At 45.0% G+C, this 23464-nt stretch overlaps 4 protein-coding genes across 4 annotated transcripts; all 4 read left to right on the forward strand.

Annotated features, from left to right (window-relative positions):
• Positions 1–108: 108 nt before the first annotated feature.
• Positions 109–4166, forward strand: LOC127785440 (endoglucanase 23). Its single transcript, XM_052312892.1, has 5 exons — positions 109–604; positions 697–996; positions 2553–2714; positions 2830–3105; positions 3440–4166. The coding sequence occupies exons 1-5, from the start codon at positions 158–160 to the stop codon at positions 3788–3790; spliced, it is 1536 nt and encodes a 511-aa protein (XP_052168852.1). The 5' UTR covers positions 109–157; the 3' UTR covers positions 3791–4166.
• A 192-nt stretch (positions 4167–4358) lies between these two features.
• Positions 4359–6912, forward strand: LOC127785441 (cytochrome P450 71A1-like). Its single transcript, XM_052312893.1, has 2 exons — positions 4359–5470; positions 6177–6912. Exons 1-2 carry the CDS (start codon positions 4577–4579, stop codon positions 6786–6788), a joined length of 1506 nt encoding a protein of 501 aa, XP_052168853.1. The 5' UTR covers positions 4359–4576; the 3' UTR covers positions 6789–6912.
• Positions 6913–10593: 3681 nt separating this feature from the next.
• LOC127784129 (cytochrome P450 71A1-like) lies at positions 10594–12459 on the forward strand. Its single transcript, XM_052311321.1, has 2 exons — positions 10594–11557; positions 11656–12459. Exons 1-2 carry the CDS (start codon positions 10658–10660, stop codon positions 12277–12279), a joined length of 1524 nt encoding a protein of 507 aa, XP_052167281.1. The 5' UTR covers positions 10594–10657; the 3' UTR covers positions 12280–12459.
• A 2045-nt stretch (positions 12460–14504) lies between these two features.
• On the forward strand, positions 14505–23125 carry LOC127784911 (zinc finger CCCH domain-containing protein 19-like). Its single transcript, XM_052312324.1, has 12 exons — positions 14505–16268; positions 16364–16443; positions 16861–17048; positions 17886–18921; positions 18997–19124; positions 19395–19454; positions 19550–19600; positions 19693–19763; positions 20044–20192; positions 20284–21393; positions 21566–21625; positions 21784–23125. Exons 1-12 carry the CDS (start codon positions 14797–14799, stop codon positions 22854–22856), a joined length of 5478 nt encoding a protein of 1825 aa, XP_052168284.1. The 5' UTR covers positions 14505–14796; the 3' UTR covers positions 22857–23125.
• The last annotated feature ends 339 nt before the right edge of the window (positions 23126–23464 follow it).

Here is a 23464-nt window from a genome sequence, read left to right on the forward strand (position 1 = left end):
ATATATCTGGAGCCATAATCCAGCCGTGAGCTAAGCTTGCCGTTTGCTGGCTAGTGAAGAATGCGTGCTATAAATACGAAGGCCCACGAGAGCTATAGCTATCTCAGTGTGCTCACGTCACGTGCATGCTCTAGTGAGGCGGCGAGTGTTCGACGACATGGCGCTCCTCTCGGCTCCCGTGCGCCGCCGCCGCTCGCGCGTGCGTGTCCTGCTAGTGTGCTGCTGCTTGCTAGTGGCGCTCGTGGCGCCGTCGGCGGCGGGGCATGACTACGGCGACGCGCTGGCCAAGTCGATCCTGTTCTTCGAGGGGCAGCGGTCGGGGCGGCTGCCGGCGGCGGGGCAGCGCGCGGCGTGGCGAGGGGACTCGGCGGTGTCGGACGGCGGCGCGGCGGGCGTCGACCTGGAGGGCGGGTACTACGACGCCGGCGACAACGTCAAGTTCGGCTTCCCGATGGCGTTCACCGCCACGATGCTGGCGTGGGGCGTCGTCGAGTTCGGCGACGCCATGCCGCCCGCGGAGCGCGCCCACGCCGCCGACGCCGTCCGCTGGGCCACCGACTACCTCCTCAAGACCATCTCCCACCCCGGCGTCATCTTCATTCAGGCAAGCACACACACAAACACATTGCACTGCGCACCGTCGTCTTCCTCGTCGACGGCGACGACCATGTGAGCGCGGCGTCGATGGCAATGCAGGTGGGCGACCCAACGAAGGACCACGGGTGCTGGGAGCGGCCGGAGGACATGGACACAGCGAGGACGGTGTACAACATCAGCGCGGCGAGGCCGGGGTCGGACGTGGCCGGGGAGACGGCGGCGGCGCTGGCCGCGGCGTCGATGGTGTTCCGCGACGACGACCCGGCGTACGCCGCGCGGCTGCTCGCCGGCGCCAGGAGAGGGTTCGAGTTCGCGGACGAACACAAGGGCGCGTACAGCGACGACCCGGAGCTCAGGGCCGGCGGCTGCCCGTTCTACTGCGACTTCGATGGATATCAGGTCAGGGTAATTCTTGTCTTGTTCTTAAATTTCTTCAGTTTTTTTGTGTTTTGCTGCTTTAATTTGTCACTAGAAACAAAAAGCTTTGCATGCTGTTGCTGCAATGCTAGCTGCTGCTCTGGCAATTCAGTAGTTGGCATCAAAACTGAAACGCTGCTTAGATATCTCTCGCATATAAAAATAAACGATAAATAAACTGTTCAGAAGAAACAAAGCAGCTTTGGTGCCTTGCTTCATGGAGTACCAGCTGACATTGCACGTCTTTATAAGTTTAGCATGAGAATTCCAGTAGGTAAGGTCAAGGAAAAAAAAAAGAAAGAAGGGCATATTTAATGGTAGAGACGAGTATGGTTTCTTAAACAATATAAGATTATTTAGAGACTGTATCTTTACAACAGTTGAAACGATAAAAACTCTAATCATTAACTCAAAAAATATTTATTTATTAATATTCTTTCTATTTTTTTACCCTCATGCAACCATATTTCCATATTGTAGTGATTAAGAATCGTTGTTAAGCCGTTGTTATGCATGACAACAATGTTTTGTCTCTCCTCTTTCTCTTTCTTCCACATCAACAAGTATTCCTAATTAGCAACGCTAAGAGACCACTATTGACAACCATTGTACATGTAAATGCTATTTTACAGGGATATTAAACTAGGAATACACGATAATTTCTTTCCAAAATGAAGGGGTAAACAATTATCTAGTCCGGGAACATTAAAGTTTCTATTTCTGAAACTCCACAAATTCAGGTTGTTCACAGGGCTAATCTATTTATGAGCTTTGGGGCAAAAGCAACTGTTGCGACATGGTTTCATGGAATAGGCATATGTGAAACTGAAGCCGTCATTTCACCTGAAAAACAAGTTGGCCGGAGAACAGTGTGACATGATGCTCGAGTTGCGAAAGGGCATGTAGCTTAGTGGTTGTAGTGATCTGAGTAACACCCCAAGGTCTTGAGTTCAAATCTCCATATGAACGAATTTTAGATTGAGTTATTTAAGGGCTAAGTTTCCTATTTGATAGGCTAAGTTTCTAATATAAAATGACTGCATATATCCGATTGGATGTAGAGGCCGAGTAAAAACCCTTCTCTAAAAAAATGATACTCGAGTTCTAGTAAATAGTTACAATGTTGATGTCATCATAATCGGTTGCATATATCCGATTGGATGTAAAGGCTGGGTAAAAACCCTTCTCTAAAAAAAATGATACTCGAGTTCTAGTATATAGGTACAATGCTGATGTCATCATAATCTATTACGTTTCATATCTGGTACACAAATACATGATACACAGAGGTATCAAACCTGATACCTTATCCATCAAACATAAACTAAACCGTTACAACGGTAATAGCGTTTTCTAGTATTTCTGGAAAAAAAAAAAAACTGAACCCGTCAAATGCTGTTGTTACGAACTCCAGAATTAGAACTTCACAACCATCAGAAGCTCATAATTGATCACATAGTTTTTTTTTTTGTTTTTTTGGGGGGGGGGGGGGGGTGAATAAAAATCTCAAAGTTCACACGACTGAAAATTCTTGGCAGGATGAGCTGCTGTGGGGAGCAGCATGGCTACGGAGAGCCTCCAAGGAAGGCACCTACCTCGACTACATTCAGAACAACGGCAAGACCCTTGGAGCAGAGGATAGCACCAACGAATTCGGCTGGGACAACAAGCATGCCGGCATCAATGTCCTTGTCTCCAAGGTTTGCCTCCATCAATCTCCTCCAGTTTCTGAACACACCTTCTGCAGCTGCAACAAATTCAGAGAAACATCAGTAGCTGACACAAAGAGAAAATGGGTTCCAAATTTGGTTACAGGAGTTCATAGATGGCGAGGTGCTATCTCTGCAATCCTACAAGGAGTTTGCAGATGGATTCATCTGCACACTGATTCCGGAGTCGTCGTCTCCGCACATCACGTACACGCCCGGGGGCATGATCTACAAGCCTGGAGGCAGCAACATGCAGCATGTTACATCCATTTCGTTCCTGCTCCTGACTTATGCCAAGTACCTCTCCAATTCCTCGCGCACTGTCAACTGTGGAAATGTTTCGGTTGGTCCTGCCACTCTTCAGCAGCTAGCCAGAAAGCAGGTAGTACCTCCATCCCAAAATATAACTAACTTTTGAAATAATGCTAAGTCAAGCATGTTAAACTTTAATTATTAATAAAAAAGATTATAAACTGATTATGTAAGAATGATGTTACTAGACTTATCATTAAACAAACTGTCATAATATGCAACTCTTTTTATTTAAAATAGCTTTTTGTCAAAGTAGCATCACAAAGATTATGTCAAGATCCAAAAGTAATTATATTGGAGGGAGCGACTACTGAATTGTCCTACATAACATCCAAATATGAAGTGCAGGAACATTGACTAACTAAACTCTGAACATTATATTGTACTTATTTACTTATTTGCAGGCTGATTATATATTAGGAGATAACCCGATGAAAATGTCATACATGGTCGGGTACGGCGATCGGTATCCTCAACGGATACACCATCGAGGATCATCGTTGCCTTCGATCAAGAGCCATCCCCAGCGCATTGCGTGCAACGACGGCACGCCTTACTACAATTCATCTAGCCCGAACCCAAACCCGTTAATTGGCGCAGTTGTTGGGGGGCCTGGGGAGGATGATGTTTATGAGGATGACCGTGCCGATTTCAGGAAATCTGAACCAACTACCTACATCAATGCTCCATTGGTAGGAGTTCTTGCTTACCTTGTTGGCAATCCTGATCCAGGCCAAGGCCATGTCAGGCATTGAGATTGAATAATTTGGCATGTAGATATAGATGAGGGACAGAAGTTATAAATAGGGGAAAATGTAAGAAGTAGGTTTGTGTTAAGATGGCACTGCCTATTCATAGGATTGGATTGAAAAGCATGGGGGTCTATACAATAATGAGAGCTTCTTCCCATGTTCTCTTCTTTTCTCTTCTGTTTTTGGGTTTGCACTGAATTTTGTGTGGGTGTGTCAAAGTGCAATTTTACTGCACTAATACAGGTGGTATTGAAGAAACCTGTACTTTGTGTTTTATATGAAAGGTTCTCTTACCTGAAAAATTATAAGAAAGGTGTTTGACTGTAAACAGTACAGAGTATTTTGGAACTTCACAGCACAAAATGCTGGTGCTTGATAACGCAAATATTTGACATGTATGGTTACGATAGCTTTTCAATTCGTCAGGAAAATGCAAAGGAAGTATTTCTGAATGTAATTCTAGATCAACCTGACACAACTCACAAACATACGTGCACTATAGCCAGAAAGCAGCCATCCAACTGGAGATGATTTATGATGATCTTCAGAAAATATCCCCAACTACATGGCAAAAGAGTTCATCAAACATGTGGTTCTACAAAAATCCAATTTGGAGAAAAAAAAAACATCTATCATAGAATATTCCAGACTCGCAATCGATCTGATAGCCACCACCAGCCACCGTGTTGATTGGTTACAAGGACATGGAATGCATTGTGCTCTGATTGATTTATAAGCACCAAGCTATTCAGAGTAAAAATCCAAACCTTTGTGGCAAAATCCACCAAGATGTCATCGTACGTCGTCGTCGCTGCAGCGTTGCTCGTGTTCGTCGTCGTCGTCGTCGCCGCGATCAAGAATCTTGGAAAGGGGAAGCTTCCGCCGTCGCCGCCGTCGCTTCCGTTCGTTGGCCACCTCCACCTCGTCGGGGAGCTCCCGCACCGCTCGTTGGACGCCCTGCACCGCCGCTACGGCAGCGACGGGGGCCTCATGTTCCTCCGCCTGGGCCGTGCGGGGGCGCTGGTCGTGTCCACGGCGGCCGCCGCCGCCGACCTGTACAGGGGCCACGACCTCGCCTTCGCCTCCCGGCCGCCGTCGCACAGCGCCGAGAGGCTCTTCTACGGCGGGCGCAACATGTCCTTCGCGCCGCTCGGCGACGCGTGGCGCCGCACCAAGAAGCTGGCCGTGGCGCACCTCCTCTCCCCTCGCCGCGCCGCGGCGCTCGCCGCGCCCGCCCGCGCCGCCGAGGCCGCCGCGCTCGTCGCCCGCGCTCGCCGCGCCGCGGAGGCGGCGCGGGCCGTCCAGCTCAGGGAGCTCCTGTACGCCTACACGAACGGGGTCATCACCCGCGTGGCTGCCGGCGGCAGCGGCGCGACGGCGGAGAGGTTCAGGAAGATGATGGCGGACACGTCGGAGCTGCTCGCCGGGTTCCAGTGGGTGGACCGGCTGCCGGAGGCGGCGGGGTGGGCGGCGAGGAAGCTGACGGGCCTGAACAAGAAGCTAGACGACATGGCCGACGAGTCGGACAGGTTCCTGGGCGAGATCCTGGCGGCGCACGACGACGAGAAGGCGGAGGGCGAGGAGGAGGACTTCGTCGACGTGCTCCTGCGACTGAGGAGACAAGGCGCCGCCGCCGCCGGCGGCCTCGAGCTCGCGGAGGATAACGTCAAGGCTATTATCAAGGTAACGAAAAAAATCCACCATTTTTTGAAGATATATCCATTGTCCAGCATCGAATGTCCGAGTTTTGTTTTACAAAAACCCAGGGTTTTGAATGCCATATGTAGGGATGAGAGAAAGACCGAACAAAATTTACTGAGATTTAAAATTTTTAAAAGTCAATATAGTGAGTTGTTTCTTTCCGCTACTGTACCTGGCGATAAACCCACGTGGCAGGTAAAGGATTATGGGGGAAAATATACAGTGCAAAACTGAAAACTATCGTAAAATTTGAAAGCATAAGATTATCTACGTCAGCACGAGTAATAAAACTGTAAGTAAAAATTTTATTTTCAAATTTAACCGTGAGTAAATTCTTTATTACTAGGAGTAAGAACTTTATCATAATAACGTGGCAAATCTTAGACTTTCATTTAGTTTACAAATTTTTGGTGTAGATGTTGATACTTACGGGCACAATAAAAAACTCATATTTTTCCCCGATTGGTAAGGAAAACAAATGTTTGGGAACCGATGTTTCGGTGCAGCTGCTGATACCTTAGGATTGAGATCCTCTGACGTAACTTCCCACTGATTTGGTGGCTGACATGTGGTAGTCACAGTAAATAGTAACGTGAGAGAATCTACTTCCGATACCTTATGGGTAAAAAAGGGTCTTTTTTTTTCTAAATTCAAACTGAATACAAAATTCTTTTTAATCTTTTTGCAGGACATTATGGGTGCAGCTACCGATACCTCATTCGTGACCCTAGAATGGATCATGACGGAGCTGATTCGAAACACGCAGGTGATGTCCAAGCTACAAAACGAGATCATACAAGTCACTGGCTCCAAACCAACCGTCACAGAAGAGGACCTAACCAAATTGGACTACCTAAAAGCAGTCATCAAGGAGGTACTCCGGCTACACCCACCAGCGCCGCTTCTCATCCCACACCACTCAACGGTGCCGACCACCATCCAAGGCTACCATATTCCGGCCAAGACCATCGCCTTCATCAACGTGTGGGCGATCGGGAGGGACCCTGCGGCGTGGGACACACCGGATGAGTTTAGACCAGAGCGGTTTATGGGCAGTGCCGTGGATTTCAGGGGCAACGACTATAAGTTCATACCGTTTGGGGCTGGCCGGAGGTTGTGCCCTGGCATCATCTTAGCATTGCCAGGATTGGAGATGGCGATCGCTAGCTTGTTGTACCACTTCGATTGGGAGCTCCCTGATGGCATGGACGTGCAAGATCTAGATATGGCCGAGGCGCCGGGGCTTACTACTCCTCCGATGAACCCGGTTTGGCTCATCCCTAGATGCAGAACAATTTGATTGGTTGATCTGGTTGCAATGGGTAGCTTCTCATTTCACGTGTATTAAGCATAAAAAAACAACAAGTTGTAGATTATTGCACACCTAATGTAGGGCGACAAGGAGGATCCAGATCAAGCTTCGGCCCCTCCCCCCCCCCCCCCCCCCCCCCCTCCCCACCAACCTCCCTCACTCCTTCTTCGACGATCTAGATCCATATCTAGCTCAGCTCTCACTGGTCATGGATTTTTTTCGTGCTCCTCTATGTGATCTCCCTCTTTGTGATGAAATTGTGATTTATTAATGAATTGAGAGTTTAATTTGTGAATGGGTTATGAGTTTTGCGAATGAATATGTTGGATGGATTATATGATGTTTGTGATGAATTTGGCAAGGGATTTTTGTTTTGGGGACGAACAATTTTGGATCTACTGAATTTTTTTTGTGCCAAAAGTTTTTTTTTCATGGCGGGTAGATTAAATGTCCTGCCTAGGAAGGATGATTTTTACTGGTTGTGTTCTTTAGGTATCTGACAGTGGATATATATTTTCGCACGCGATTAATTCATGCTTGTGAAAATACTCTATCTATTTTTATTGGCATTTGGTTGTTGGCGGTTGGTCCGGCTGTCAGCGAAAATATGATATGGCCGCCAATGAAAAGCTTTTTTTATAGTAACCCTGAACATAGCGAGATTTCATCAACATCATAGGTTCTTGTAGATGTTGCACATGCCCCGGTGGTGATATGTCCGATATTCAGACAAGCACTTAAGTTTCTGCACAGCCTGACTCGGTGGCTATCTTGCATCGTCTCGTCCTGGTTCTCGGGCTGGCGCAGGCCGGCAACCAAACGGGCTTCTGCATGGCCTCATACGAACCAGACCTGATGTAGACAAATCCAACATAACCATAATAGGCACCGAGCTGCAAGTAGCCATCCAACTGTAGATTCTCTGATGAGTGATGATGGTATTCAGAAAATGCTCCAAAACTTCATGATCAAATGACTCATCAAACATGTCGTCTTATAAAGTTCAAGTTCGGAGTGATTCCACACACGCAATCTATGTGTGAAAGCAACAGCTGAAGATCACAGAACCAAGTGAAAGCTGAAGAACTATTACGCTATGCAGTAATGTAGACACTCTTAAGGCCTCATGTTTTGCTTTGGCAAAATTTGTTTTTACCATGATCACACTTCCCAAACTGTTAATGTTTTTTTCATAAAAAAATTATGTAGAAGGTTCTTTAAAAATAACCAATTTTCAAGTTTGTAATAATCTATTATATTATAAGATCGTCTTGAATCCCTAGCACATGGTAGCTGTGACACTGAGAGCTGCTACTAGGTCACTACTCTATGGCGATAGACTGTTGTTGCGGCTACGACAACACATCCTGGTGGTTGCGAGTGGTTGGAAGGTGAGAGAGGAGGAAGAGGAATTGGGAAGAGAGGAGAGAGTAGAGAGAGGCGATGAAGATGATGAGGCGGAAGTCGCTGACATGTGGGTCCCACCTATCACGTCAACTGAAACTGTTTCCCAAACCAGCAGAGAAGGCAGTTCGCACCAGTTTTTAAGTTGGAGAGACGTTATACCCGATTTTACGATTGAGGGATATGGTTCGATCAAAGGCAAAAGATGAGGGAGGTAAAGTAGACTAACTCAGCTCAAGTAGGACTTTCCCCAAACTGGGCCGCTACCATCAGTCGTGTCGTTTACCGTGCAGAACTTCAGTCAAGCAAATCATCTGTGAGAATATGACTGTCAAAGCTACTCCTGTGTAGTACCACATCAGAAGAGGAAAAACAAATGCTCCTACTCAATTTTGCGGGCATGCACCTCGCACTTTGCCACGCTAAAACTTTACATCATGTCATATCTCGAATATTTAAACACATATATAAATATTAAATATAGTCTAAAAAATAATTTATTATATAGATTATGACTAATTTACGAGACAAATCTTTTAAGTCTAATTACTCCACGATTTGATAATGTGTTGTTACAGTAAACATGTGCTAATGACGGATTGATTAAGCTTAATAAATTCGTCTCGTGGTTTACCGATGGATTCTATAATTAGTTTTTTTATTAGTACCTGAATATTTTATACACTAACCTTTATAATATCTGATGTGATACGTTAAAACTTTTCACCTCTAATTCTAAATATCTCCTCCGTTGCTGACTACCGTGCACATTATTGCCCATAGCTAGTGGAGTGGAGTACTCTACCACTGTACCAGCCAAGAAGAGGAATTTCAGAGCCGAATTCACAGCTAGTACCGACAACTTGACAAGATATTTCGCTCTGTAGAAAAATCGCTGTCAGGCCATCTCACTAGCCGACTTTTTTGATCCTAATTCTTTGTCAGACTATTATATTTTCTCTCATATAATAACATATATGTTTTCTCATTATATTATTAAAATATATTACAATGACAACGTAATTTTAAATTTTACAATAACTTTACGAAACTACTAATGTGTAATAACCACTCTAGTCTCCTCTTCTAATATTCCTTATTTTTTTAATTCCAAATTTCCGCTATTTCTAAATTGTATTTCTATAGACTCTGCTTTTTCTTTTTCTCCGATTAATGTGAGAATTTCTAGGCCATGAGAGTGAACGTGGAGGCTCCTTTTTATTCTAAATTTTAGTTAGTTTTAAATTCCAATATGGACTCTATACTCTATTTCTAATATTCCTTATTTTTTAATTCCAAATTTCTATTTTTTTTTCTTATTTATATTTCTATATGGACTCTATACTCTACTTCTAATATTTCTTATTTTTAATTCCGAATTTCTATTATTTCCTAATTGTATTTCTATATGGACTCTATACTCTACTTCTAATATTCTAAATTGTATTTCTATATGGACTCTAGTCTCCTCTTCTAATTTTCCTTATTTTTTAATTCCGAATTTCAGCTATTTCTAAATTGTATTTTTATATGGACTCTACTTTTTCTTTTTCTCCCATTAATGTGAGAATTTCTAGGCCATGAGAGCGAACGTGGAGACTTCCTTTTCTATTCCTTTAATAATATAATAGATTGTGTTCAACATTTACCCATTATCTTATTTAAAAATTTTATTTAAAAATTTTATGAGAAAATTTTAAAAACAAATAGTCACGTATAAACTACTATTTATGTTTTATCATCTAATAACAACAAAAATACTAATCATAAAAAAATTAAATAAGACGAACGGTTATACATTAAAATTATACTTATTTTGGAACGGAGAGAGTACAACTCTATCTAAAAAGACAGATTCTTGCTACGAATTTAGACACATATATGATCAGATTCATATTAAGGATTATGTCTTTTTTTTTTGGAAAGGAGAGGTAGACTATTATACCTTAATTAGATGAAATTTAGTACTATTAATTATGGCAACATATCCTATGCACACAGGCCCTCACGTATACACACGTGCACACCAACTAAAAAATGTCACCAAAAAATCTAGAAAAAATCATACACATACTTTCAATTGTATTACACCTAAGGTTAAAATCTTAACGTCAAATTCATTATATTTTAGCCGTAACAAAAAAAACAAAAAATCTGACAGTTTTAAGGTTGTAATTTTGTCAGAATTTTATCTTTTTTGTTATTCTCTATGTAGAATGAATTTGAAGATGCGACTTTGCACATAGATGTAATACTATTGAAAGTACATATATGAATTTTCCTAGAATTTTTTGTGATAATTTTTAATTGGTGTATACGGTGTGTACACGCGAGGGCATGTGTGCATAGGATACGCTCCCATTAATTATACTCCATATTTATACAACAACCAGTGACTCATCAATTATCGCGGTGGAGAAAATTCCTATCTTTTTTCTTGGAGTAGGATTAGGATGTACCACTACGTCTTCCTCGCCGCCGTTGCGCTCCTCGCCGTCGTCGGCTACGGGGTCAAGAACCGACGCCGTCGAAGCGCCAAGCTCCCGCCATCGCCGCCGTCGGTCCCGTTTCTCGGCCACCTGCATCTCTTGGGCCCGCTCCTGCACCGCTCGTTGCACGAGCTGCACCTCCGGTACGGCACCGACGGCGGCCTGCTCCTCCTGCAGCTCGGGCGGCGCCGGACGCTGGTCGTGTCCACGGCGGCCGCCGCGGCGGACCTGTACAGGAACCACGACCTCGCCTTCGCCTCCCGCCCGCTCGTCGCGGCGGCGCACAAGCTGTCGTACGGCTCCAAGAACATCACCTTCGCGCCGTTCGGGGAGCAGTGGCGCCGGGCGAAGAAGACGGCCGTCGTCCACGCCCTCTCGCCGCGGCGCGTCGAGGCGTTCGCACCCGTGCGGGCCGCCGAGGCGGCGGCGCTCGTCGCCGCGACCCGCCGCGCCGCCGATGCCGCGGCGGACGGGGGCGCCGTGGAGCTGAGGGACCTCCTGTACAGCTATACCAACGCGGTGGTGACGCGCGCGGCGACCGGCGCCGCGGGCACGACGGCGGAGAAGCTGAAGCAGCTGCTCGGGAACGCCACGTCGCTGGTGGCCGGGGTCCAGGCCGACGACCTGCTGCCGGGCATGGCGGCGAAGGCGGTGAGGTGGGCTACGGGGCTCGAGAAGCAGTATGACGCCTCGATGGAGGAGTGGGACAAGTTCCTCTCGCCGATAATGGCGGAGCACGCGGAGAAGAAGAAGAAGAAGCGAGAGGACATCGGAGCAGGTGAGGAGGATTTCATAGACGTCTTGCTGCGTCTGAAAGAAGAAGACACCGAGCTCACGGACACTCACGTCAAGAGCCGCGTCGTGGTGATGATCTAAGCTATCAAATCATTCTCATCCAAACTACTCTCTCAACAAATTTTCATCAAATTAATCTCTCGATTCTTGCGTTTAAAATTCTGCAGGATTTGATCGCCGCCGCAACCGAGACGACGTCGGTGACGCTGGAATGGACCATGGCGGAGCTCGCGGCGAACCCGCGGGTGATGGCGAAGCTGCAGGACGAGATCGCTCGAGCGGCCGGCGGGAAGCCGGCCATCACGGAGGCGGAGGTGGGCGGCATGGAGTACATGAAGGCGGTGGTGAAGGAGGTGCTCCGGCTGCACCCGCCGGCCCCGATCCTCGTCCCGCACGAGTCGACGGCGGCGGCGGCCGTGCAGGGGTACGAGATCCCGGCGAGGACGTCGCTGTTCGTCAACGCGTGGGCGATCGGGAGGGACCCCGCGGCGTGGGGCTCGCCGGAGGAGTTCCGGCCGGAGCGGTTCTTGGCCGGCGGACCGGCGGTGGACTTCCGGGGGAACGACTACCAGCTCGTCCCGTTCGGCGCCGGCCGGCGGATCTGCCCCGGCATCAGCTTCGCCGTGCCGGTGCTGGAGATGGCGCTGGTCGCCCTCCTGCACCACTTCGACTGGGAGCTCCCCGCCGGCATGCGCGCGGGGGAGCTGGACATGAGCGAGGCGCCCGGGCTGACCACGCCGCTGCGCGTCCCGCTCCGCCTTGTCCCCAAGCGCAAGGCGCCGCTTGCCTAGACATATTTACAAACGAAATGTATTTGGTGAATAAAACTTGGGTGTAGCTATATTTATGGCGCCATATTTTTTATCAAAAAATAGTCGACATGTATTTACATTGTAAGTCCCTAAATTACATATGTAAGTACTAAAATTACATATGTAAATTCGAAAATTACATACTAATTACATATGTAAGTGGGGTGTAAATGAGGTGTAACTACTGTGTAAGTGGCTGAAAAAAATCGACTGTAGCATATGGCGCCATATTTCTAGCAACTCCGATAAAACTTTTATATACGTGTTCTTAACAATTAAAAGAAAGGTAAATTGGAACCATGTCATTATAATTCTGTGAAGTTTGAAATATGCCATCGGTATCTCAATGACATGTAGGACCCACATGAGTCAATAACATGTGGGTCAGGATGGCATATCTTAAATTTTACAATATTATAATGGCATGGTTCCAATTTTTTTAAAAACAAAGGCGGAAAAATAAGCTTCGATGAAAAATCTTTAAAATCGGTTCCAAATTTAAAGTTAAAAATTAAAAATTTGACTGATAAATATAAGCCTACGCGAAAAGATAGTTTGTTGTCGTGGGCTCGTCGTCCGTTCTGCTAGTCGTAGATGCATTGTATCTGGTCAGTGACACGGTGATCAGTCGTAGTAGTATGCTGCTACGAGTGTTTCTCATCTGCTCTGATCAGAGTGGTGCAATGTACTCCTACTCCATTGTTGTATCTGACCTCATTGTCAGCAAATTTGTCGATGGATGGAACACGAACAAATGACCACAAAATTTTTGGAACTGTTGTCGTTGAAGACCGTTGTTACAAATCCGCCGCCGCGGCCGCCGTGGACACGACCAGCGTCCGCCGCCGTGGACACGACCAGCGTCCGCCGCCGCCCGAGCTGCAGGCGGAGCAGGAGTAGGAGCAGGCCGCCGTCGGTGCCGTACCGGAGGTGCAGCTCGTGCAACGAGCGGTGCCGGAGCGGGCCCAAGAGATGCAGGTGGCCGAGAAACGGAACCGACGGCGACTGTTCTTGACCCCGTAGCCGACGACGGCGAAGAGCGCAACGGCGGCGAGGAAGACGTAGTGATACATACTACTTCAAGCAAAAGGATTTGGATTTTTCTCCACCTCGAGAATTGATGATTCAGATAATTGTGAGCTGCAACGATATCGCGTAGATATGCTTTCTCCGTCAGAAAATGTTGCAATTTATTTCCTCCTTTTCACAATGTAAATCTTTCTATCATTGACTACATTTATATAGATGCTAATGAATTTAGACACATATGAATATGGATAATGTTAGAAAGTCTTACAATATAAAACAGAGGAAGAATTTTACACATTCTAAAAAAATCTGGACAGAATTTGTTTAGGATTTATCTAAATCTCATCCTAAATACAACATTTTGATTTTGAGACAGAAGAAGTAGTGTGCTCCTGTGTTGGTAACTTGGTATCGGTAGCTGCGAATTGGGATCAGAGAAGACAAGTCGGCTCATGAGCCTGCTTGACAGCGATTTTTCAGACAAGGAAATATCAGGTCCGGTAGATCAACGTCTGGTCGATCCGAGCTCTGATGTCCCCGTCTTCCTTGCTCCTGCTGGTAGCCTTGGGCAATAATGTGCACGTAGTCTTTGTTTGAGAGCTGCATAATGTGGCGCCAAATTTAGTTTTCTCTCTCTCAAAATTTAGTACAGAAACACACACTTATATACACGTACACACACTCATATGTAAAGACACATATGCATATTATTTTTTGAACATCTCCAAAAAAATATTTTAACATATATTGAGATTGAAATCATTGTAGGTGTTTCAATGTCGACTCATAACACTCCGTTCGTTGAGTTCTTTTTTTTTTATGTGGTACGGAGTAGCTTTGACAGTCAGTCAGTCACGGCGCTTTGCTTGTCTGAAACTCTCAACTCCACTACCAGGGGATGTCGATTCGAAGGCACATTGGGCCTATATAAGTTAATGGGCCAGAACTGATATTCAAAGGCACATTGGGCCAGTTTATCGTGGTCCATCTTTCTTCTTCGGTGATGACATGGAATGAGGCCTGGCCCAACTAAAATCGGGCCCAACTTTTCTTCGTCGGTGGTGGGCTAGAGATGGTGTCAGGGCCCGGCCCAACTAGACCACATCATCCTACCCCTACCTCAACCCGTCGGTCCTCAATTCCCCATAGCGCGGCTCGTCGCGACCTAGCCCTAGCCGCCGCCCGTTCGCGACCTCGCCGGCGCCGCCATCCCGCCGCCGGCGAACCTCCCCCCCTAGCGGCAGGTCGCCGTCACGCCGCGCCGCCCCGCGCCGCCGTACTAGGCGCCAGCCCGCGAGGTCCGCTCGGCTCCAGGATTCGCGCTGCCGCACACTCCGCTCCGCTCGGCGTCCCCGCCGACTCGAGGGCACCCCTCCTCGTCGGGCCTCTCCGTCGCCGACGAGCTTTTTGGGGGGTTGAGCCGAACCCCCATGCCCTACGTTTGGTCTGTCCCTTGGTCGTGAGGATATGGACCATATAGCTGAAGAAGAGACTGTGGGAGTTGCGGAAGACCCTGGTTTGGCTGATGTTGGCAAGGCTGATGAGACCAAGGAAGAAGGTGGTGGTGCTGGAGTGCACTTGGATGAAACTAGGGTTGCAGTGGATGATCCCACGGAGGTGCGTGCTTCGCAGATTGACGATGGGACGGCTATGGTGTCCGTATTAGGTGGCGATGGCGATAGCTTTGTTGAGCAAGATGGTCAGGATACTAGCGGCGGCGGTGCTTGCGATGAAGGTAATGAGCCTGAGGAAGATGCTCGTGTTCAGGTGCGTTTGGATGATACTAGTGCCGCTGTGGATGAGGCGGGTGCTTCCTTGATTGATGATGTTATGAATACGCTCCCCGTTGGAGGTGTGGCTAGCTTTGATGATGGTCCTCAGACGGACAAGAATGCGCAGGATGAGGGGGCGCTTATAGATGTAGTTTCCTCAACTGTGCTGAATGATGCGAGCATAGATCTTGTCAAAGCTAGTGATAGTGTCTCGGAGGAAGGCACAGGGATGGATATACTTGCCCAACCGGGAGAGGACATTAAGGAAATGGTTACAATAGCCTGTGATGCGGCCACAGATGACGAGGGCAGGAAGGTGGATGCAGTTTCCAGCTCCAGTGATCGCAACGAGGAAGTGGTTGGTGAAGCTGGTCTTGATGAGACAGATGAAGACATGCGATTGGGTACAGTTGGCCTATCTGGTGATGACAATGTGGCAAATGAGGCTGCTGCCGCAGCTGCCGGTGGTGCAGATGATGAGGACTTGAAGATGGATGGGGTCATTACCGCCGGAGATAAGGATGTGGAAAATGGCAAGGCTGACAATGCTGATGGTGTTCCGGAAGTGAATGTAGTTGCCATTAGTAGAGATAATAGTGCGGAAAATGAGGCTGCTGCAGCTGGTGATGATGGCGCAGATGAAGAGGGCATTCAGATGAATGTGCTAAACACAACTAGAGGTGAGGGTGAAGAAGATGATGAGGCTGCTCAAAATGTTGTTGAATATGATGTTGATGGTACAGAAGAACTGGAAACTATAGGCCTGACTGGAGATGATAAGGCGGAAAAAGAAGCTGCCCCAGCTGGTAACAATAGTGCAGATGAGGAGGGCATGCAGATGGATGTGGTTACCACAACTGGAGCTGAAGATGAAGATGGCAAGGCTGATGAAAATGTTGTTGAAGATGATGATGGTGTTTCAGAAGAAGCTGTGGCTGACACAGTTGGTGAGGATATCCCTGAAGAAGATGCAGTGCAGATAGATGAGGACGAGGATGATGATGACGTGCCTCCACCATTGACAAGGAAAGGCGGGGGGCGCCGGAAGCGAGGTCGTGCATCTTCCAAGGCTCAGGTTGTGGTGAAACCACCTGTTAGGAAGAAGGATGATGAGGAAGTTTGCTTCATTTGCTTTGATGGTGGTGACCTTGTTGTGTGTGATCGTAGGTTTGTTAATGACATGGAATTTCATTCTTTCCATATCCCAAAGTATATTGCTATGTTACAATTATTAATGGTTATTTCTATGTCCTCATACTCAGGGGTTGTCCTAAGGCTTACCACCCTTCTTGTGTTAATCGGGATGATGAGTTCTTCAAATCGAAGGGTCGTTGGAATTGTGGTATGTGGGACTTAGTCTGAACAACTCGCAGTGCCCTTGCTTAGTTACTTAGATGGTTTACTTTGGAATGTGGATATGAGTATTCATACTTCATTTCATCAAAATCCATGATTTTTATGGGTCATATTTGCATTGAACCTACTCTTTTTACATGCAGATAGTGGGATGCCGGTAAAATATAAATATAATAGCTGATTTAAATTTTTTTCCATTTTGTCCTGTTATATCATATTTATTTATTTATTGTTCTTTACTTTGAAAACTGAAGCTTGTGAAATCTGTGTAATACTGAGTAAAAATTGCTGGAGATAAATGATGCTGGACTGTTTCTCTGATAATGATGAGATTTGTGCTTAGTCCACAGATAATATCTTCCTTTTTTTTTTTGATTTTGTTCAATCTGCATCATTTTCCCAGGGTGGCATATTTGTAGCAACTGCCAGAAACCTGCCTTCCATATGTGTTACACATGTACCTATTCCTTATGCAAAAAATGCATAAAAGAGACAAAATTCGTCTCTGTTAGGGGAAACAAAGGCTTCTGTGAGACATGCATGAATACTGTGATGTTGATAGAGAACAAGGAGGAGGCTACTGAGCAAATGGTAATATTTCCTCTGTTTCTTGGCTTACCTTAATCTATCTATTGTATTTCTATAGTATCATCCAGTATCTTTGATCTTTTCATCATTTTTTAGTTTCTGTATATCATTTGTGACACCATTTTATCCTTTTTTCATTCTCTCTCATCTAAGAAACTTAGGTGGTGTTTGAAACTCATGAAGATGAAGATAAAGTTGGTGCACGTAAAACGAGATAACTATTAGCACATGATTAATTAAGTTTTGATTATTACAAACTTGACAAATGGATATATGTGATATTTTAAAGCAACTTCCATATAGAAAGTTTTCGCATGGAACATACCGTTCAGTAGTTTGAAAAGCGTGCTAACGGAAATCGAGGTAATATGTTAATTCATAAGAAAAGAACAGGGCAAGGCGTAACAAGTTTTCGAGATATTCATGCTCAATAATCATTTTGTTAAGATGTAGGCCCTATGTATCTTGGAACTGTTAATTTGCACTTGATTTGTCTATTTGATTAGTAAACTCAAATGAGCTAACCAACCTGCTGCCTGCAGGATTCAAAAGGTGTAACAAGAACTATTTTCTGAATGATGTTGTCCAAGCATTGCAGCTTGCTAAATTGTTTTCACAAAATGGCATTTCCATAACTTCCACCAACACCTTCTATGCGCTATGTCTATGTTGTACACACCTATGATCATTATTGAGATACAGAGTTGTACTGATTTCAGTACTCACTTACTTATTAATCAACATCAATATTCTTAATTTGTCTTCTCATTTCCCTTTGTGCTTTGCTCAATACCTTGCCAAAGTGTTAACCTAGTATACTTGTACAAATTTGCTTAACAGGATGTAGATTTTGACGACAAAGCAAGCTGGTGGTATTTGTTCAAGGATTATTGGTTGAATTTGAAAACAAAATTACCATTGACGTTTGAAGAAATATCAGCAGCCAAGTCTCAAAAGAATGGTTCTTCTTTGGTTATTCGTGACAATGATCTCAGTGAACCACATGATACAAATGATGAAGAAGAGGGTAATTCAGACAGCTCATCTGTGCGCCATCTAGAAGGCAATTCAAAGAGGAAAGGAAGGAAGCGATCAAAGCAAGCTGCTAACGATGACAGTTCTGTAGTTAAAGATAGCACTAGGAAATCTACAAAGCGAGGCCTGACAGGTGGCCGTGATACTAAAAGTTCTACAGGGAGAAAGGTTAGAAAATTGTCCAAGCGTGCTTTGAGCAGTGACCATCGACCAAGAGAATCTGAAAGCGTAGGGACATCTACATCGTCAGCTGAAGAGACCAGTTGGGCTTCGAAGGAGCTCTTGGATTTTGTAGCAAATATGAAAAATGGTGACAAATCTGTGCTGTCCCAATTTGAAGTCCAATCCCTTTTACTTGATTATATTAAACGTGAAAACCTCCGGGATCCTCGCAGGAAAAGTCAGATAATTTGTGATTCTATGCTCAAAAGCCTTTTTGGGAAAGCACGTGTTGGTCATTTTGAGATGCTGAAGCTTCTTGAATCCCATTTCCTCATGAGCGAGGTCTCGCCAGTTGAAATTGATGACAACCATGGTGGTGTTGTAGACCCTGATCCTAGTCTGGATGCTGATGGCAACAGTGAAGCATCAATGGTGATGAGCTCAGAAAAAAGGAAAAAATCTCGCAAGTATGACCAGAAAGCTCTGCAAACAAACCTTGACGACTACGCAGCAATAGATAACCATAACATCAGTTTAATGTACCTGCGTCGCAACCTGTTAGAAGAATTGATCAGTGAAGTTGACACATTTGATGAGAAAGTTCTTGGGTCATTTGTGAGAATAAGAATATCTGGAACAGGTCAAAGGCAAGACATCTACCGGCTCGTGCAAATTGTTGGTAAGATAAGACACTTTCAAGCTAATCTGGCTGGTTTTAGCTTCATGATGCTGACTTTCCCATATCTGTGTGCAGGCACAGGAATAGCGCCAGAACAATATAAATGTGGGAAAAAGTCGACTGATATAACACTGGAGATTCTAAACTTAGACAAGAGAGAGGTTATTACTATTGATATAACCTCAAACCAAGAGTTCACTGAGGTATTATCATTTTCAGCACAGGCACTTTTACTGTTTGCTTACTGTTTACCGCAACTTGGTAGAGTTAACACTTGCAAGCTTATATTTTTCTAACTGTGTCTATAGTTTTATTTCCTTTCACTTTGTATACTGTTAGTAATAAATTTGACACAACCTGATCATGTCACTTTAGATTATGTGTACAAGCATTCTCTCAACAAGCAAATCTGCTGCTTTCTTTTGTTCACATGATGTTCATTTCCTGATTCACTGTTGCTTTTCTTGTTCTAGGAGGAATGCAAACGCTTACGGCAAAGCATAAAGTGTGGATTCATTCCAAGGCTGACAGTGGTAATGTTATTAGTTATTATTACACAACGTTATATGTGCAGTTTTTTTGGCATATGTGCACAGTTTCGCTGTTTCTAAACTATCTTACCATTCAGGGAGAGGTTTATGAGAAAGCAAAGGTTCTACAATCTCTCAAAGTCAACGATGTAAGCAATTAGCACTGAATGGATGCTCAGAGTTTTCTATATAGTACATCTATCATTTCTTAATTCATTATTGCCTATTGCAAAAATTGCAGTGGATTGAAAGTGAAAAAATGCGGCTTGGGCATCTTCGTGACCGTGCAAGCGATATGGGCCGTAGAAAAGAATATCCTTCTTCATGTCATTCTTTTATATCTATCAATATTTATTTATCCTTATATTTCTTTAAGTCTTCACTATGGGATTTTAATCATATCGTGCTGGCAAAAAATAAGTATATTATATTACGCAAGTATTCACAAATCCAGTGGCATTATTTTTGTATAAAACTCGTTCATGCACTTTTATGCATATTATTACTTAATTAATTTTGCAATGGCCTATATCTATGTGGACAAGTCCTTGTTAAATGAAAATTTAGCTTGTTTGTCTTAACCAGTATTTACGCTTAGAGAATGTGTAGAGAAGCTGAAGCTTCTAAGTACCCCTGAAGAGCGTGTTCGTAGGCTGAATGAAGAACCTGAAGTTCATGCTGACCATACCATGGATCCAGATTATGAATCTCCAGAGGAACAAGAGCAGGATACTGGAAGAAGTACTTGATTTTATTTTGCTTCCGCCCCATAATATTCATTTTCGATCCATGCGTGCTCATCTGACATCACTCCCTTTTTTCTATTGTACAGGCAGCTTCAATAAGTCAAGAGGATCTTTCTCTAAGAAAGATAATAATCCTGTATCTCCAGGTAAAGGAGAGGGTAGGAGTCCTGCACAAAGAGATTTAAAAACCAACTGGGAGTCTAATCGAAACACATGGGGCGAATCCAGTACACATATCGAGTCACCCCTTGGACGCAGACCTGCATTTTCGTCTCACGGTGAAAGTGCTGGTTACACAAGTAAATCAGATAGCCCAAACATCGGTACACACGCAGTTAAAGTGGGAGCTACTGCAGGTAATGCTCCACATGGTCTATCTGGTGTTTCATCTGAAACTTTAGGAGCCAATATAGGGTCAGGGGGAACACATGCATCACAGTCAGTTATTAATGAGTCTGAAAAAATCTGGCAGTACATGGATCCTACCGGTAAAATCCAGGGTCCTTTCTCAATAGTGCAGTTGCGGAAATGGAATGGCAGTGGGTACTTCCCTCCGAATTTAAAAATATGGAAGTCTACTGAGAAGCAAGATGATTCAATATTATTGACAGATGCTTTGCTCGGGAGGTTTGAGAAAGACCTACCGCCGTGGGAACCGCCAGTTGGAAGCAGTTCAGATGTTGATGGTAGGCCCCGTAATGATTCCCTTCTTGAGGAAGGAACAAGAGCTGGAGAACAACCTTCAAAATCAGCAGTTCTAAGTAGCACACAGTCTTTCTCAGGAAGGGCTGGTCAGGGAAACGATGCGGCAAATCTTGGACCAGCCACTATCCAATCTAGTACACAAGGTTATTATGGAATGCAAAACTCTCAAGCAGCGTATGCAGTCCAACAATCTCTTAGTGGAAGTTGGAACGCCTCAAGTCAGTTTGGAACTGCAATAAATCCTGTGACACTTTCTCAGCCTGCCATGGGTAGCTTTGTAGTTGGACAAAATGCAGCTTTAGGAAGTGCAGGTCAGCTAACTCCTGTACCAGGTCCTGCGACAGTGAGTGCAGAAGTAGTTAATTCACAGTTGCAGTCCCAGAACCAGATAGCATCTTTTTTATCACAAAGTGATGGCAGATTAGCTGATGGAAACGATTCAAAGTTGGGGGAAGATGCTTCGCGTGAAAGGATGAGGTCATCGGGTGAAGGTAGGCTCTTTGCGAAGGTTTATATCGTTCAATGTATTGAGGAAACAAATACTTAATATATAAAAAAAATGTACACCGTTTCTTTAATGAATGGTAATAGGCTGAGAATTATAAAATCGCCGCGAAGAAGTATTTCAATATGGCCTAAACATTCTTTTTTGGTTCTTCACAGATCTTGGACTAGCAGGTGCACAACCTGGAGGGGTGCAATCAAATACTCAACAACTTGAAGGTATTGCTCAATGCTTGTTCATTGTTTATGCCATTGTCTTCTCTTTTACTGTATTAGCATCTGTTGTTTCACAAAGGAAGCTTTTAATCCCGAAGCAACTTTTGTTCAATGAAAATTATGGTTTAAATACCTAATGAAACTGATGGCATTACCTGCAGATGCAAGGAACCAGTTACAAACTGATGCTTCCAACTCGGTAAAGCCATCTCAGCTGATATCAACACCATCTGCTGAAGCAGTGCAGCCCTCGTCCACAGCCATGGCTGGTGGTGATAATCAAAACACTGCTTGGGCACAATTGGCAAGCACATCTGGCCAATCTCAGCCTCAGGCGGCTGGAAATATGACCTGGGGAGCTACTCTCCAGGGTAATGCAAACATGGGCTGGGGAATGGTTGGACAGAACAACATGAACATGTCTTGGGGAGGAACAGCACAAAGTGCCACAGGCTACAACATGGGTTTGGCTATGCAAGCACAGCCAAATGCAGTTCCAAACATGGGCTGGGTTACACCAAATCCTGGAAACACCAATATGAATATGATGTGGGCAACTCAAGGCCAAGGCACTCCAAATGCAGCAGCAATGGTGGGAACTCAGATGCAAGGAGTTGCAATGGCTCCATGGGGGGCCATTGCACAAGGAAATACAAATTCTTATCCTGGTTGGGGGGGCCAAGTTGGAAACATGAACCAAAATGTTGGATGGGGTGCTCCCATGCAGGTTAATCCAGGTCCCAGTACTGGAAATGGGACAGGCCAAGATAATAACAATATGAACTGGAATTCACCAAGCGGGAACCCAAATTGGAATAACCAGCAGCGAGACAATGGAGGCAGGCATTCTGGGCATGGTGGTGATTTTAATGGCGGTGACTCTGGTGGGAGGTCTTGGAGGTCGCAGTCAGGTGGTGATGGAGGGTCGTGGAGGCCTAAAAGGGGAGTCTGCTATTCTATACTCGACAAGGGATACTGCAAGAATGGTGAGCACTGCAACTTTTCCCATTCAATACCGAATGATGGATATCCATCAAGAAACAGTCGGCACTTCGATAGGCAAAATTCAGGCAACGAGAGACGGTACGACAGGCAAAACGAGAGGACTGATCGGCAGTTTGATCGGCAATCGTCAGGCAACGAGAGGCGTGATGACAGGCACAACGGCAGGGATAGTGACAGGCATGATGACAGGCTGACTGATACTAGGTCACAATCAAGAGAGAGGCAGTAGATCCGTTCTCAGTTTCATCTGTTGTATCCTCCCTTTTGTTGTAGTTCCTCAGTAGACATCCATATCACATATGCATGTTTCTGAACTTGGTGCATTGTAGCGAGTTGCATCTCCTCTGAATTGTCATGTAGAACAGTTGTAGTTATAAATCATGTGCATCCTACCCTTCTGTTTCTTGCTTCGGAACAAGCAGTAATACATTCTGAATAAATCCTGGTGTCAGGTAGGAAATGGGTACTAAAGCACCCCCCCCTGGTGATATGCTCCAACCTTTTACTGTGCTGGATGTATGCTTGTTGTACACAGTAATTCTGTCTCATGTAGCCTGTTGATTGTCCTGCTTCTTTTCTGTATTGAGATTCTTGTATCAGTTCTGGGATTGTAGGCCATTTCAAATCTTCTGTTTGTTCTGCTTGCAACCTGGCGTTTCAGATTTTTTTTTTGGTGCTGTTTATCAGGTCTTGATTCTGATATAATTTTCACTTCTGTGTATGTACATGGTCTTGTTAAGGAGTATAAATGGAAACCATAATTCGACTTTTGCCAGAATTGAGAATTGGTAACAACCATTTGATTTTTTTTATGAATTATTTGTACCGATTCGATCA

Source organism: Oryza glaberrima, chromosome 9, assembly GCF_000147395.1.
Source record: "Oryza glaberrima chromosome 9, OglaRS2, whole genome shotgun sequence".
NCBI classification, from domain to species: Eukaryota; Viridiplantae; Streptophyta; class Magnoliopsida; order Poales; family Poaceae; genus Oryza; species Oryza glaberrima.